General features: G+C 45.3%; 1 protein-coding gene across 3 annotated transcripts in view; it reads right to left on the bottom strand.

Moving 5' to 3' along the window:
- Positions 1–16,424, bottom strand: part of LOC127622828 (neprilysin-like) — a 94,680-nt gene that overhangs the window by 54,733 nt on the left and 23,523 nt on the right. The window contains exons 1-2 of one of the 3 annotated variants that reach the window (XM_052096931.1): positions 2,264–2,318; positions 1,614–1,784 (exon numbers count right to left, since the gene is read on the bottom strand). In XM_052096931.1, coding sequence (XP_051952891.1) covers positions 1,614–1,746 — 133 coding nt within the window. In that variant the 5' untranslated portion in view covers positions 1,747–1,784; positions 2,264–2,318. Of the gene's footprint in view, positions 1–1,613; positions 1,785–2,005; positions 2,242–2,263; positions 2,319–16,424 lie in introns of those variants that run through there. The other 2 variants (XM_052096930.1, XM_052096929.1) reach the window with 2 other exon arrangements.

Genomic DNA, 16,424 nt, shown 5'->3' on the forward strand with positions numbered 1-16,424 from the left:
ACAGAAAATGTCCTCTGTGCATGTACAGGATAGTTTATCAGTAGCTCTCACTGTGCTAAGAGGCATCAGCCCATAGCCTCCAAGCTGACACCCTCTGGCCTCAGTCTCTATCACCCTGCCCTCCCATCCAGACCCCTGTGGCTGTGAGGAAGAGTATGTGGAGATCATCTCCGTATTCTGCATTCTGTCTTCATCTGCTGTTTAAACATTTATCAGCACATTAATAGCAGATGATTAGGGTGTGAGAAGCTTCATTGAGTCTCTAGAAGCTCCATCTGCTGCTCTGAGGCCTCTAATGAGGTGGGTAGAGGGGCATAAAAGGGTAATCAGCTATAGCATATTGTAAGGTTTGTATGTTGTTAAATTGTTTGGGGAATTGTTATTGTTGGCAGGTTTTTTCAGGAATTTTCTGTGAAGCTACCCACAAAACCAAAATAAATTGTGGTATGCAGTGAAAATTAACGATTGCAGCAATCGATTTAAGTCTACTCCTGTTATGTCAAAGGTTTCTATTTCCAATGAGTTTTTGCAATAGCTGAGTATTCCACGCAATCCCAGACATGTCCTTTAAGCAATTAAACGGTAAATGAAAATCAGAGACCCTTAAATTAGTCTACAGACCAGTGATAGTTAAGTAATAGTCCGATTAGTAATGACAACCAATCCTAATGCGTGAATTAAAACAGTCTGATGCCCAGATGCTTATGTTTCACATCTGTTCGAGGTGGCACACAAAAATGAATTCTGAAAAAACATCACCTGATACTCTAAAAGAAGCTTTAGAACATTTGGTATTATTTAGGAATTGTTACATGCTGCGCAGCTCACTTGCAATGTAGATGTTGAGATACACTGCAAATGCAACAAAACTAGATCACTTCCATTAGAATCAACAAGGAATTTATTTATCAACATTAATAATCATGATTACAATATCAAGGGATATAATCGACAGGTTTATTTTAACTATACATATTTGATGTATTTTACTTATTGCGATAAACATTTCAAAAAACACTTATTGGCAACAATTACTCTCTGGTTCATGTTACGCCTCCTATAACTAAAATGAAAATTGAAATGCAATTTTCTAATATATATCGCCCAGCTCCTACAACCAAGAAAACATGTCCCTTCAGCTATAACTTTTATGTATATTTTTGTACGAGTTAGACTTATGCTTCAAATTATGCTTTGCATGTGTAAAATGACTTCCGCAAGACAAGATTCAGCATTTGCTCCATACACTCTTTAACCTAGCATTTTAAGTGGAAAAGGCCAAACCCTTAGTTATCAAGAGTATTTCTAGGGATTTTATCTTCCTAGTCCTACAGATAGTTCAACATCAACTATAATGGTATCACTTTACAATAAGGTTCCATTTGTTAACATTACATAATGCAATAGGTATCATGAACTAACATTTAACATGTTTAATGTTAGTTAAGATAAATACAATTGTTCATTGTTAGTTCATATTAGTTCATGGTGCATTAACTAATGTTAACTAATATAACTTTTGATTTAAAAATGTATAAGTATATTGTGAAATTAACATGCGGCACTTCCAGTAAATTATTAATACAATTCTGAAATAATGTACGTGCACTCACCTTTGCCACTCTGTGTGATGAAGAGGATGATGAGAGCCACAATAATGACAAAGAGTAAAGAAACAATTGTCAGGAGACCGATCTCCAATGAGGTCCAATGGGGCTTTTTTTTCTGGGTGTTGTTGTCGGCCATGGTCTGCTGTCCCTCTGGAGCAGCTTGTAGAGACTCACCTTAAAAGTTATAGAATTTAATTCACATCAGTTAGGTTCACTTCAATTGTAAAGCATTTTTTAGCATATTGTCCCAAAGCAGTTTTAAAACCCATAGTGACAAAGGCAACTTGTGGCAAAAAAGTGGCAAAAAATCGAAAGAGAATAGTATCAGCTTCAATAAGGCTTGATAAGGCTGCTGTCTATGATTAACACATGCACCTGTAAAAAGTATTGAAAACCTTTAGCTTGTTTGTACTGAAGTTACAGTCTCTTCTGTCTTTCTTTCCAGAATGAGCTTGTTTACCAGCTTTCAAAAAAGCAGTGTCCACACTCTAAGCTTTTAAGTTTATCGCAACAGGCAATTAATCATTTATCCCCCTACACCACACACACACACACATAATAATGGGTATAGATACCCACTATGTCACACATAAAGAAACACTCATAAATACACACAAACACATTCTCACACACATAGAAGCAGAGGCAGAGACCTGACTCTGCGGACAGGCAATTCCTGTTGTGTAGGCTGAGATGACAGGACCCCGACCTGGGGACAAAGTCTTTAAGTCTCCCTTTGAAGGAGACCCTGACATGAAACTCTCTTTCACACACACACACACACACACACACACACACACACACACACACACACACACACACAGCTCAGCATCACATGCATAATATACACACAAAATTAGAATCACATTCACTCTGCACCCCTCTTTACACACAGTTTTATCTCTTCAATTACTGTGGTCTTTATGGAAAATAAAAGTAAAGTCTCTTTAGCGGTAGGGGACGTTTTTTTTTCTTTTGGGAAAGGAAGGAAAAATGTCAAGGCTAATTTGGCTAATGAGTCACTTGTGGCTAATATGTAGTTCCAGGGGGCAATGGCTCTTATATCTGTAACATCTCAACTTCTACATGAGTTAGATACGGCTGATTAATCTTGTGGACTTTTAGAGGAAACTTTGTGACTGGTGTAACTATTTGAGACAGGGGCTGGTTTTATAAATGCACTGTAGTTACTTATATTTAATATAAATGATAAACTACTTGTACAAATTTAATGTGAACCTCTTTCATGTGAATCATTTGCATGTGCAGACAACCCTGTCATGTCTTGTTAGCACTATGTGACTATAGCAAGCAGCAGATCATAGACATTTGCTGTGATGTCACCTGAAAACTATTGGCTAATAAATAAAAAGGAACAATCCCTTCAATACATCAAACAACAAATTCCTGTTTCAAAAGCAAGGGGCCACTTTGCTTAAAAACCATAGATTATGAGAAATTGTCTGCTGAGTGTATGTTTGACCGACCAGTAGAGGACAGGTGGAATGCATTTTTTTGTGATTTTGTTTGTTGACGATAATGATGCTGACATTAAACACTTAAAATGTATGTACTTAGAACATCAATATGGCTGAAATGCTTAATATATGGTGTTGAACTGTAGTTTATTGGTGTCGGCCACATGTGCCAATAATAGAGCATTAAAGAAACAGAGAGTGATGTACTCTGAGCTGGATAATTGAGAGGATTAACAGCCCACAGAGCTGCTCCAGGGCATCCCACTAAACAGGAGTTAACATGTTTTAATTAAGAAATCCACTCTTTATTGCATTTGAAGAGAAAAGTCTCAATTTGCATGTATTTATGTATTTGGATGCTTGCTTGGCTGATTGGAATATTGATTGCAGTTGCCTGAGAGACAAATATTTGGTCAGATAGTTACATAAGTTAAAGATGGAAAACCAGCTCACTATCTTTCTTTTCTTTTTCTTTAACATCTGTTCTACATCTGCAGTAAAACGAATACCTGCAATGTGACATCCCTCACATTGGAACTCATTATGTCTACATCTCTATCTTTAGGGAGATATTCTAGGACTGTCCCATAACCATCCAATTTTGTCTGATGGGCAACATCTAAGCTCATCTGCAGTCATGGACAAAGTCTTGCTGGATATCTTTACCAGCCCTGGTCTGTGATATTTCCCTAAGTGTCCATGCACCAGTTTATGCATGTCCACTGCCTCCCTACCGTGGACATGATCAGAGCTCAGTGCAAAAATATTTTTCCTTGTGTATCTACTCGTGACTGTGGCAGGACTGGAGCAAATCAGAATCAGAGTGCCTTCATCAACTTTCCGAATCCATCTATGGCACACAGGCAGGGAGCTTCTCAGTAAATTTAGATTATTGTGAAAGGGGAGGGAGAGTGCATGAGATAGTGGCAGATGAATCAACTGCCACATCAGGCATAATCCTGACATGCATGGAGATCCCCAGGACCCCCGGATCGGATATCGTCTGACGTATGTGCAACAGCAGGGAACCAAACTGCCTTAGCCGGAGAACTACAATCTCCCTGGAGGACTAAGGAACAGGAAGACCTTTCAACCTAATCTCTTCCAGCTTAGCCATGCTGGTGTGTTTACAAGCCACACTTTCATTAGACATCTACTTCAAGAACATTAATCCTATTTTCACCACAGAAAGTAATGGCAGAGAATCGCAATTTGTTAAAAGGATATTTTACCTGCCTTTGCTATTTAATAGCCCCCCTTTTGTTCATTTATTTTTCATCCCCTGAGGAGATAAGTTTTATCCCTGCTTCTGGTCAGACTGGATGCATTTCCCATATCCGACATAAGATGGTATTTTAAAATTTTTTACAGATTCTTCCAAGTGGAACGAATCATTTGTCTTATATTATAGAGATAGTTTGACGATAGTGGCTTGAATGACAAAATCAATCCAGTTCCATAGTTTGTCGTTGTCATTGTTATAGGTTAACAGCTCTGACTAGCAAGATTTAACATTGGCTAGCTAAGACACACTAGGATGAAATGTAAGCAAATATTAATTTGATCATATTTCACAATGAATAAGCAAAAAAAAAGCATGACAAGTAAGGGATAATGTACAGTAAGCTGGTTGTTAGTGCAAAATAATCCCCTAGAGGGTGATTAGGACCCATGCGAGAAGCAGAGGGGTCTAGAATCATCCTAAAGGGGCTTATTTTGCGTAAACAACCAGCTGAATATACATTATCCAGCCTTTTACAGGATTACTTGCCAAATTAATAAATAATTGGACATGCCCAAGTCATTATATCAAGTCATAAGTTGAAAAAAGAAAAGAAAATGGGACATTTATTAGCTAAAAATTGCTTTCAACTTGGGCTGAAACGATTTGTCGACATTATCGACAAATTGTCGACAATAAAAAAATTGTCTAAAAAATGTTTCGTTGTCGAATAGTCGTTTGATCTCATCTAACGTAACATGAGATCACATTAAACTTTAATGATGACACGCGAGAACAGCACTGCAGTTCGCGCCTGACTGAGGAGAGGAAGAAAACAACTCACAGACCAGATGCATTCTAAACTTTACCAATAGCTTCAGGGGATGTAGATTGAAAATTAAGACGGAATTATTATGCAAAAATACAAAACAAGTAAATACAGAAGCACTCTTGTTGTTGAATATATGGAGCTGATCTGCCGCTCCGCTGAAGCAAAACTTGCGTGCCGAGCATCTTTAATGGAAACACCCCAGCGTAACATCTTAAATGCTGGTATATTTAATGAGTTATAGCTTTATTAAAATTAAAATAATATGGAAGCAGATCATGTAAATAACTAAAAGCTCAGAAACGGGCATTTTCCTGTGCGGTCAGAGATTGGAGAGGGAGAGATTGAAACTGCACCCGGCTGATGCCCACTCTATTGCTGGGACGCTCATCCCTCGAGCGTGCACACTTAATGCAGCTAGATCATAACGTGATGGCTCATGACTTATAGACTCATAATATATTATTAAGAAGAGAGAGGACGGTCTTCGTCCCATTATACACTGCAACAAAATAAGTTTTTGATTTGTTTTTGTTTTGGCTTTTTTTCCAATATAAATATATAAAACGTCTTCAAAACAACATAAATTTTCCTTAGCAGCTATTCTGTTATCTTAGAATGTTAAATATAGTATTAAAAATCCTTTAAATATTTTAAAATATCTAAAAATCCTTTAAAAATGCATTCACATGAGGAGCAGCATATAAGATATTTAGACTTGCTTTTACAGAACAGAGCTTGAATAGAAGTATATTTTGTCTTTACTGCACTCGCAGAAGTATAAACAAGTGATAAAAATCCACTTACATACAAAATCCACTTATATTTAAGATACATTCTCTTAAAGCAATCTAAATTTCTTATAACTTGCTTCTCAAGTTAAGGTATCTTTTTTAAAGATTTTTAGAACATTTTAAATGGAAAATGAATTTCTTTACTGAATTAAATTTCATAAGAAGTATTTTATTCATTAAGAGGTATTTTTAAAAGATGATTTTGTCCTCTTTATTGTTAGTAAGCATGTTTCGGATAAGAGCTGATGATTAACCGTGCAATAATCGCAGAATAGTCGAATAACCTTTCTAATAATCATTAGATTAATCGATTATCAAAATAATCGTTAGTTTAATTGATTATCAAAATAATCGTTAGCTGCAGCCCTACTTTCAACCAGTCCTTCACATGCCATTTGCATTCCATCAGCCAACTACGGAATCATTTGCATAGGTTTTTGGAATATCAAAAGGCTGTAAAGGAGACTATCTGTACTGCCAGATGAGGGCATCTTTGTGGACAGGATGTGATGCAAACATTGAATTTGTGCATGTCCAACCTCTGAATACACAGCTTTTTCAGCTTTTAAAATAATTTTTCAGCTTTTAAATGCAGCCCACCAACTTCTGACAAGCAATAGCAAGTAGAAAATCCTGGTAAGGACAACACCCTCGAAAACTTCCTGTTTTAAAAGGAACTATGTCAACACAAGAAAAGAAAACTGTGTTTGTTAAGCAATTGCATGGGGTATTTCACAAGAGCTTCTGTCTGTTTCATTGTTGGCACTGCAATGGTGAATCATAGACTTGGCTATAGTAGCTGCTATCTGCTTTCATGTTGGCAAAGAAATGGTGAATCCTCTAAGCATGACTGTTTATACAAACATGTCCACATATCATCCAGATGACTTCTCCATCAAAGTGTAATGCACAAGTAACACCCCTAGAAAACGTATCGGTTACCTAACGTAACCTCGGTTCTCTCTAGATGAGGGAACGAGTATTGCGTAAGCTAGCTTACGCTACGGGAAAGATTCATCTTTTCTGAGATATTGAAGCCAAAAAATTATCCTTAATTTTTGTATCCATTGTCAACGCAGTGCGGCAGCTGCAGACCTTGAGCGGGCTAGCTAGTGAGCTCATAGGTTGCTCTGCAGCAACTGCTGCAGCCTTTAGACGAGCTTGGGCGAACTCGTATCCAATGAGAGGCGTCCGCACGCTCATTGCATCAAAGCCCGCCAAAATGGGCGTGACTAGAGTGCATATAAGCGTAGTTCGTAGGCTGGAACCCTGGTTTTCATTGACTGAAGCGAAAAGTCGCTCGTGGCGCGAGCACGGCCGGCTACGCAATACTCGTTCCCTCATATAGAGAGAAACGAGGTTACGTTAGGTAACCGATACATTCTCTTACGAGAGGTTCTCTCGTATTGCGTAAGCTAGCTTACACTACGGGAACCCATTGTCAACGCCGTGCGCGCCAAGCATCCACTGTATGAGCCCCAGGGAATTAAGGGGGACCCGGGGAGCCCTTATGAGTGGGGAAATAATATTTGGCCGGCAAGAATGCGGGTCATTGATTGTGTAATACATAAGCACATAGTGGGAAGGGAGCGACAGAGCGGCGGTGCCGGTCTGTGTGGAATGTGTCCCATCAGTGCAGCTCACCAGGGGAGCTGTAGCGTATTAAACCGCTAGTAGTTTTGCCTGCAGAGCGGGCACTTCCATATTGTAAAATCTGACAAAGGTGGAGGGGGAAGTCCATCCCGCTGCCACACATGTGTCGTGAATGGAAATCCCGCTGGACCATGCCCACGAGGATGCCATGCCTCTAGTGGAGTGAGCCCTAATGCCCAACGGGCATGGCAGGTCTTTTGACGCGTATGCAGCAGCAATAGCGTCCACTATCCATCTAGATAGTGTCTGTTTCGAGGCGGCGAGACCTTTGGTGCGCCCTCCGAATGAAACGGAAAGCTGCTTAGAGCGTCTGAACGTATACAATCTCAGTGCTCTGACCGGGCAAAGGAGATTGGCGTCGCGTTTGCTATCGGGTGCTGGCAGCGCCGATAGGGAAATGACCTGTGCTCTGAAAGGAGTACCGATCACCTTGGGAACATAGCCATGTCTAGGCTTTAAAATGACCTTGGAGTCACTTGGTCCAAACTCAAGACACGCAGCGCTGACAGACAGCGCGTGAAGGTCTCCCACACGTTTGACTGATGACAGGGCAGTCAGAAAAACGGTTTTGAGTGAAAGGTATTTCAAATCCACGGATTGAAGTGGTTCGAAAGGGGGCTTTCATAGTTTCGAGAACTATAGACAGATCCCAGATAGGAACCGATGGGGCGCGGGGGTTCATCCTTCTAGCTCCCCTGAGGAAGCGGATGACCAGCTCGTTTTTACCCCATGACTGGCCGTGCAGGGGTTCAGCGAACGCCGCAACGGCCGCCACATACACTTTGAGCGTGGATGGGGATCTGCCCTTATCCAGCAGCTCTTGTAGAAATATGAGCAGCGACGACACCCCACATGTCCGCGGGTCCAGGTCTCTGTCGGTGCACCATTTTGAGAACACAGACCATTTTGACGCATAGAGTCTTCTCGTGGAAGGGGATCTAGCATGTATGATGGTGTTTATTACTCCTTCTGGCAGAGCGACGGGTAGTCGTTGATCACCCACGCATGCAGCGCCCAGCGCTCTGGGTGGGGATGCCAGATTGTGCCGCGAGCTTGAGAGAGGAGATCTGCTCTCACTGGGATGGGACACGATGTCTGATTCTCCCAACGCGGGGCTATGAGGAGCACCGAGTGACGCGTTTCCCTGATCCTCTGCATTACCTGTGGCAATAGCGAGACGGGAGGGAAGGCGTAAAGCAGGCGTCTGGGCCAGTCCTGGGCCGGCGCGTCCTCGCTTTTCGAGAAAAATATTGGGCAGTGAGAGTTCTCTTTGGACGCAAAGAGGTCTATCTCTGCTCTGCCGAATAGGTGCCATAACATCTGGACTGTTTGAGCGTGCAGGGACCATTCCCCTGGGGGAATATTGTCTCTGGACAGTCTGTCCGGGCCGTCGTTCAGGTGGCCTGGCACATGCATTGCCCTCAGCAAGCGCAGGTGGCACTGGGACCAACTCAGTATGAGTTTCGTCAGATGGAAGAGGTTCCTGGATCTGACACCGCCCTGACGGTTTAGGTAGGATACCACAGATCTGTTGTCCAAACGGACCAGGACGTGGTGACCCTGAATGACCGGAGAAAGCGCATGGCGCATACTCGACCGCTATCATTTCCAGACAATTTATGTGAAGGAGCTTTTCCTGAACTGACCATAGGCCGAAAACCGGAGAGCCCTCGCAGACCACGCCCCAACCCGTGTTGGACGCGTCTGTCGAGATGACTTTTCGGCGAGATACAGCTCCCATTGTCACTCCCGCTGATACCATTCGGCCACTGTCCAGGGCTGCAGAGCTGATATACAGGTCTGAGTCACCTTGATGGGCTGGCGGCCTGTGGCCCAAGCCCGGCGAGACGCGCGGTGTTTAGCCAATGCTGAAGCGAGCGATGTGCAGTAAACCCAGCTGAAGTACTGCTGCGGCTGAGGCCATGTAACCTAGCACTCTCTGGAATTTCTTCAGAGGCGTGAGGCTGTTCATCTGAAAAGATGCGGCTAGTCGCTGAACACGGCGCGCGGCTGTGTAGATAAGCGAGCCGTCATTGCCACGGAGTCTAGTTCTATTCCAAGGAAGGAAATTGTCTGACTGGGCTGTAGTAAGCTCTTGGTCCAATTGACTGCAAGACCCAAACTGTTCAGATGGCTGAGGAGAACTGCTCTGTGAGACAGAAGCTCCATATGTGACTGTGCCATAATCAGCCAGTCGTCCAAATAGTTCAAAATTCGCAAACCCTGACTCCGCAGGGGTGCGAGCGCCGCATCCATGCACTTCGTGAAAGTACGAGGTGCTAAGGACAGGCCGAACGGGAGGACGGTGTATTGATAAACCTGGCCGTCGAGGCGAATCTCAAGAATGGCCTGTGACGGGATTTACCTGAATCTGAAAGTATGCATCTTTCAGATCGAGAGAAATAAACCAGTCCCCCTGGCGCACATGCGCGAGGAGTTTCCTGATTGTAAGCATTTTGAATGGTCTTTTTGCAAGCACCTTGTTCAAAACCCTGAGATTTAATATGGGTCTGAGGCCGCCGTCTTTCTTGGGAACAAGAAAATAACGGCTGTAAAGCCCCGACTCGCTCAGAGAGGGTGGCACTTTCTCTATGGCCCTTTTGCACAGAAGGCTTGCTATTTCTGACCGAAGCATGCACGCTGCTTCCGTGTTCACAGTGGTTTCGAGCCGTGCTCTGAAGCGAGGAGGGCGGCGATCGAACTGTAGCAAATAGCCCTGTTGTACTGTGCTTAACACCCACTTGGATATCCCTGGAATAGCTTCCCACGCTTTGAAGCGTAACGCTAGAGGGTGAATGGCCAATTTGCTCTGATTGCCGCACACAGAGCGCTGAACAAAATGTGTGAGCGTTTAGTGTGTTTATGCATGATTGCTCGCGAGACAGCATGAACAGGCTGTTTTGTGAGTGACTTCCGATTGGAATGAATGGGGAAAGAGTCACATCTGTTACTTGATGCGTAAGCATAGTCATGGACACGGGACTTACACACAGAGGAATGTTTGCTGGCCGTGTAACAGAGCGGGCAGAGAATGGTAGCGCCGCGTATTCGATGAGCGCATTTATTGACTCTGACACTCGAGGGGTTCAGTAACCGCTTTATGTGAGCGTGCTCTGGTGGGGACACGAGACAATGTAGTGCTTGTGTGTAGAGGTGAACACTGGATTGTGGGCACATTTTCTACACATAGGGCTGGTCGTGTGACAGAGCTGGCCAGAGAATGGAGCGCGCGACGCATTCGTGAGCGCCTTCATTGACTCTGGCGCTCGAGCGGTTCGTAACCGCTTTATGTGAGCGTGCTCTGATAGGGGCACGGAATGTGTTATGCTTGTGTGTAGGGGTGAATACTGGGTTGTGGGCACATGTTCTACACATAAGACATATTTGCTCTTTACAAGATTTATTTGGGTCGCCGTAAAAACGGCGTTTGAGTGCAGGCAAGCGGGCAGTGTCACCGGCTTGTTGGCTGCTAATTTCACCACTGTAGTAGCCTGAGAGAAGGGGACTGACAGGGGGCAAAGCTTTGACGGTGGTCCGGCCGCGGCGGGACTGGGCCGTCGTTTGTTCAACAAAGTTAGGAAGACTTCGGTTGCTCTGGTTTCAGCGTTACCTTAAATCGAGGCCCGCGGGGGCGTGGTCTGCGGCGGCTGTCTGAGAAGTCTGAGTTTGTTGAGCTGGGCGCTGTGAAGAGGCTCGTGCAGGAGGCTGATCACGTGAGTGGCCTGCAGAGGAGCTAGCGCGACGCGGCAGGAAGAGGTTCATGGCTTGAGTGGCTTTCTGGACTTCTGAGAAGCGGTCAACAATGCCACTCACCGCGGAGCCGAAGAGACCGGTCGGAGAGAGCGGTGCGTTGAGGAACGTGGAGCGCTCTGCTTCTCCCATGTTGGCTAGCGTTAGCCACAGGTGTCTCTCGGTCACAGTCAACGAGGCCATGCACTTCCCTAGAGCTTGAGCTGCAGCTTTGGTAGCACGAAGGGCGAGGTCTGTTGCGCTTCGTAGATCAGTAACAGCCTCTGGGTGCCTGCCTTTCTCATCCCACTCCCGAAGAAGGTCCGCTTGTAGGATCTGTAAAACATGCAGAGTGCAGAGCAGATGCGGCTTGGCCGGTGGCGGAATAGGCGCGGCCAACATAGGCGGAAGTCGCTCTGCAGGCCTTGGACGGGAGCACAGGCTTAGATCGCCATCTCGCGGAGGGCGGGCAAAGGTGTGCTGCTACCGAGTCCTTGACCGGGGGGATGGAGGAGTAGCCTCTCTCAGTGGCGCCGTCCACCGACGCGAGAGAGGTGGAGACGTGGGAACGGGACCTGGCCGACAAAGGAGCGTTCCACGACTTTGCAAGCTCCGTGTGTAGTTCCTGCAGGAAGGGAGCGGCCCGGGCCGCGGGTGTAGAGCGGCGATGGCTTTGAAGAAAGCAGCCGTCGAGTCTGTTGGGTGCCTGCTCAGGGGGCGGTGACCAATCGAGCCCGAGGCGGTCAACGGCTTGTGTGAGGAGGCGTGTTAACTCCCCTTCGACTCCAGCGCGGGTCCTGCTGGATTCCTGGGCCGAGGAGGAGGCTTGGGAGCCTGACCACTCCTCGCTGTCCGAAACCATGATGGAACAGCAGCCCTTATCCTCCACCTCATCATCCGAGATGGCAGCAGTGCGGCCGCTCGCCGGCAACTGCTTGGCGTCCGGGGCGGGGAGGGTGAAAATGATGCTCGAGGGAGAGGCTCCGGCGAGGCAGTCGCTTCAACCACAGTTTCCGGCAGCCTTTGGGAGCGGCGCTTCTTTCTGCTGTGGCGGAATCAAAGCGGCGTGGCGGCTTCTGCTTTGAGCGCTTCGAGTCGAGCCCGCAGGGTCGACATCGGTAGCTCCTCGCAGAAATCGCATCCACCCTCAGTGAGGGCAAGCTCTGCGTGTCCCAGTCCCAGGCAGAGAGCACAGATGATGTGGCGGTCTCCGGTGCTGAGAAGGGTGCGACATGAGGCGCAAGTGGAACGAGGCATCTTGAAAAAGACGCTCGTACTCTTTTGTGAATAGTTCGTAAGAACTAGCTTGCTGAATAAAAAGGATACGTCGTCGGATGGCGTAGCTCGCAGGATGGCTGAAGGTGGCTGAGACGGCCGGCTTCTTCTAGCGCTGTCCACGCTTGCTTGATGCCCCTCGAACGGCGACGCGGCTTCCAGGTCAGCGATGCGAAGAGCTTCGCTGAAGAGATGAAAATCAGGGTTCCAGCCTACGAACTACGCTTATATGCACTCTAGTCACGCCCATTTTGGTGGGCTTTGATGCAGTGAGCGCGGGCGCCTCTCATTGGATCGCGAGTTCAGCCCAAGCTCGTCTATAGGCTGCAGCAGTTGCCGCAGAGCAACCTATGAGCTCGCTAGCTAGCCCGCTCAAGGTCTGCAGCTGCCGCACTGCGTTGACAATGGATACAAAAATTAAGGATAATTTTTTGGCTTCAATATCTCAGAAAAGATGAATCTTTCCCGTAGCGTAAGCTAGCTTATGCAATACGAGAGAACCTCTCGTAAGAGAACTGTTATGTTTGTACAGTTTATTGGTGTACAGACAGTATACATCTGTAGCTAATCCACACTGTTTACACATCCAATCTTAAAAGTCTTTGAACATATTAGGCTCCTGAATTAGACTATATTTCAATGCCGTTACACTCACCAAAGTAGCCCAACTGAACATACTAGGCTTCAAACACTTCATAGATATTGTAGCTGTATCCAGAGGTCCATAGAAGAAAACGCATCTCCAAAAGGTCCTTTTCTATGTTTTGGCACTCTAGCTGAAGCTTAACAGTACATGACAAGACTTTTGCAATTATTTTAAGTTTTAAGTCTTACAGTGCTCTTCAAAATCAAACAGCTGGGATATTAGATTTCTGCATTGGTCTCCACTGCCAGTCTCAAATAGTTTCCAGGTTTCCTTGTGCAACACATTTTCAAAACTGTTCTCACATTTCAATACACACTATGTATAAGGGTAAATATAAAATTTGATTCAGCTTTGATTTTGATTTCTTTTGCGGATTCGTTCGGTGACCACTTTTGCAAACTGAGCGCAACACTACCCGCCTACTTTTTCAGACGTCTGGGTTCCTGAAGTATTTTTCCCTTAAATTTTTTGAATAGACTTATCATAAAATCCTCCATAAAAGAGTTGTAAGCCACGGAGCAAGCCAACCAGCACCGAGGTGAATCACAACATAACAAACTTTGTACTGAGGCAAAAGTATTTGAAAATCGGACAAAATGACATAGGTACAATACTGTGTACTAACCATCTTTCACGAAGGAATGAACCACAGTCCCATAAAGCATTGCCATTGGGAACGATGGGAATACATAAAAATATAATTTTTATATTTTTTGATTATGAGTATAGAAACAATATATTTTACATTTATTCCTAAATACTCTGATATGTTCAAATGTATAAGTAGTTTAAGGGTGAAGGGATACAGACTCTACTGGCCGCAGTTCTCTGATTGGTGAAGCGTTCTCTGGTGGAGCATGTTTAATGTAGTTGTTCACAATGAATTCCACTGTCAAAACACAGAAGTTGACTGATGGCAGTGGAAGAATATCAAACGATGAACAACCTCGGGCCTCACGGTAGGTCTGTCTTTAAAGGTTTAAAATTTATCACTGAAATAAATTCTTCTATAGAAGAATTTTTATACGATTTTTACTTCCAGAAAAAGATTGTTGCACTCAATTACAGGTCTATGTCAGCAGGTTGTGAAAAAGATTTTATGTTGTAAGTTAGATGACAATTTTTCTACACAAAATTGAGTCGTTCATCACTGAAACAATGCGATAATTTTAATTGTTGGTGTATGTAAACAAGCACCAGCTGGACGTCTTTGTGTTTCCATCATGTTTCACTGTGCTATGGACTGTGTATGTGTGGCTATTATCAGCATGGACTGATTGTGAACCAGTCATAATTTGATTCAAGCTTTGCAGAGGAACAGTTATGGGTCAGTTAAGAACACTTGGTCTTGACCGCAAAACATTAAGTCAACAGTTTAATACATGAATATTTCAAAGGTCACGACTGTTTGATGGTTATGGTGCTGATGTGCTTGAGTGAAATTATGTCACGGTTCATAAATCCTGTCTCTTCCTCGTCTCGTGCTCTGTTGTTTACGTGTGTGTGTGTGTGTGGATGTATGTGGGCGTGACTGCTCGTTTACGTGTTCAGCGATCAGCTGTAATCACTTCCCTTCACCAGCTGCAACCCATTTCGTCATCCTTAAATACTCACCACTTTCTCATCTCTTTGTCAGATCGTTGTTTTGTGATGTCCGGTTGTGTTGATCCCTCTAAGCTCCAGTCCTGTTCCCTCGTTGTTCCTGTTCGTGTTCGTGTGGATGTTATGTGGATTCGTCGTGTTTGTTCAGCGCTCCTCACCACGCTTCTCACCGGATTCATCTGACCATTGGAGCTCCTGCGCCACTAAACCGTCACCCCGGACTTTTCCCCAATCTTCACATTTTGACTGTTAATAAACTTATTGTCACTTGCAACTTGCTTCCTAGCTTCATTCGTTACAGAACAATCTGACCCAAGATGGAAGCAGTGAGTAACAGTTCAGAGAGACTGGAGGAATTCGTGAACAACAGCAGACTTCGTATGGAGAACCAAGAGAAGAATCTCAATGACACAGCTCGCGCTGTTCAGGCTTTAGTGGCACAGGTGTCCGGACTCACCCAGCAAATCCAACTTCTGCGAGCTCCCACTGCGTCGCCCGCACCGCCGATTCCCCAACCACCACCAGCGGATCCCTCCCACTCGGAGCCCCGCCTACCGGTTCCAGAGCCGTATTCAGGTGAACCCAATTTTTGTCGAGCTTTCCTAACACGATGCTCAATGCATTTTTCTCTCCAGCCCAGAACATTCCAGGATGAGAGAACCAAGGTCGCCTTTGTCCTGACACTACTGACTGGGAGAGCGGCGCTATGGGGAACAGCGGTGTGGGAGAACCAAGACGAATGCTGCGCCTCGTTCCAAGCTCTGTCTGCCGAGATGAAGCAAGTTTTTGACCGTGCCGCTGCCGGTAGAGTGCTGGCCGATTTGCGTCAGGGAGAGAGATCCGTATCGGACTTATCTATCGAGTTCTGGACCCTAGTGGTGGAGAGCCAATGGAACGAGGAGGCGCAGTGGGACATGTTCCTGCATGGGCTGTCTGACCACATCCAAAGTGAGATATACGCCATGGACCTTCCCACCAAGCTCAACGACCTCATCGCTCTAGCGTTAAGAGTGGACGCTAGGCTGTCCAGAGTGGAACAGCGAGCACAGAGCCAACCATCCTTCGGGAGGACTTGGAGGCCAACGCTCTGGAGGTGGGGACGCGGTCAGCCCCATCTGCCATCCCGAGCCCATGCAGGTGGGTTGCGCCGGCTTTCCCGGGAGGAGAAGGAAAGGCGGAGATACCAGGGCCTCTGCATGTACTGTGGAGGAGCTGGACATTTCGCTTACAACTGTCCTTTAAAAGGTCCAGCCCGATAGTAAGTATGAGGCTACTATCGGTTGGGATCTCCGCCGAGAAGACCTCATCGACATCTACTCTCCTTCCGGTAAGACTCCAATGGTCCACCCACCGTCACAACTGTCGAGCACTCCTGGATTCTGGGGCTGAAGGTAACTTCATGGATTACACGTTTGCACGCAACCACCAAGTTCCCCTCAGGTCCCTCACACATCAGATTGCTGTACACGCCCTCAATGGCCAGGAACTTCCCACCATTTCACTAGCCACTGAAGACATCACCCTCATCACGTCAGGCAATCACACCGAAACCATCTCCTTCTACATCCTGGACAATCCTCTCACCC

This window comes from Xyrauchen texanus, chromosome 29 (genome assembly GCF_025860055.1).
Source record: "Xyrauchen texanus isolate HMW12.3.18 chromosome 29, RBS_HiC_50CHRs, whole genome shotgun sequence".
Lineage (NCBI taxonomy): Eukaryota > Metazoa > Chordata > Actinopteri > Cypriniformes > Catostomidae > Xyrauchen > Xyrauchen texanus.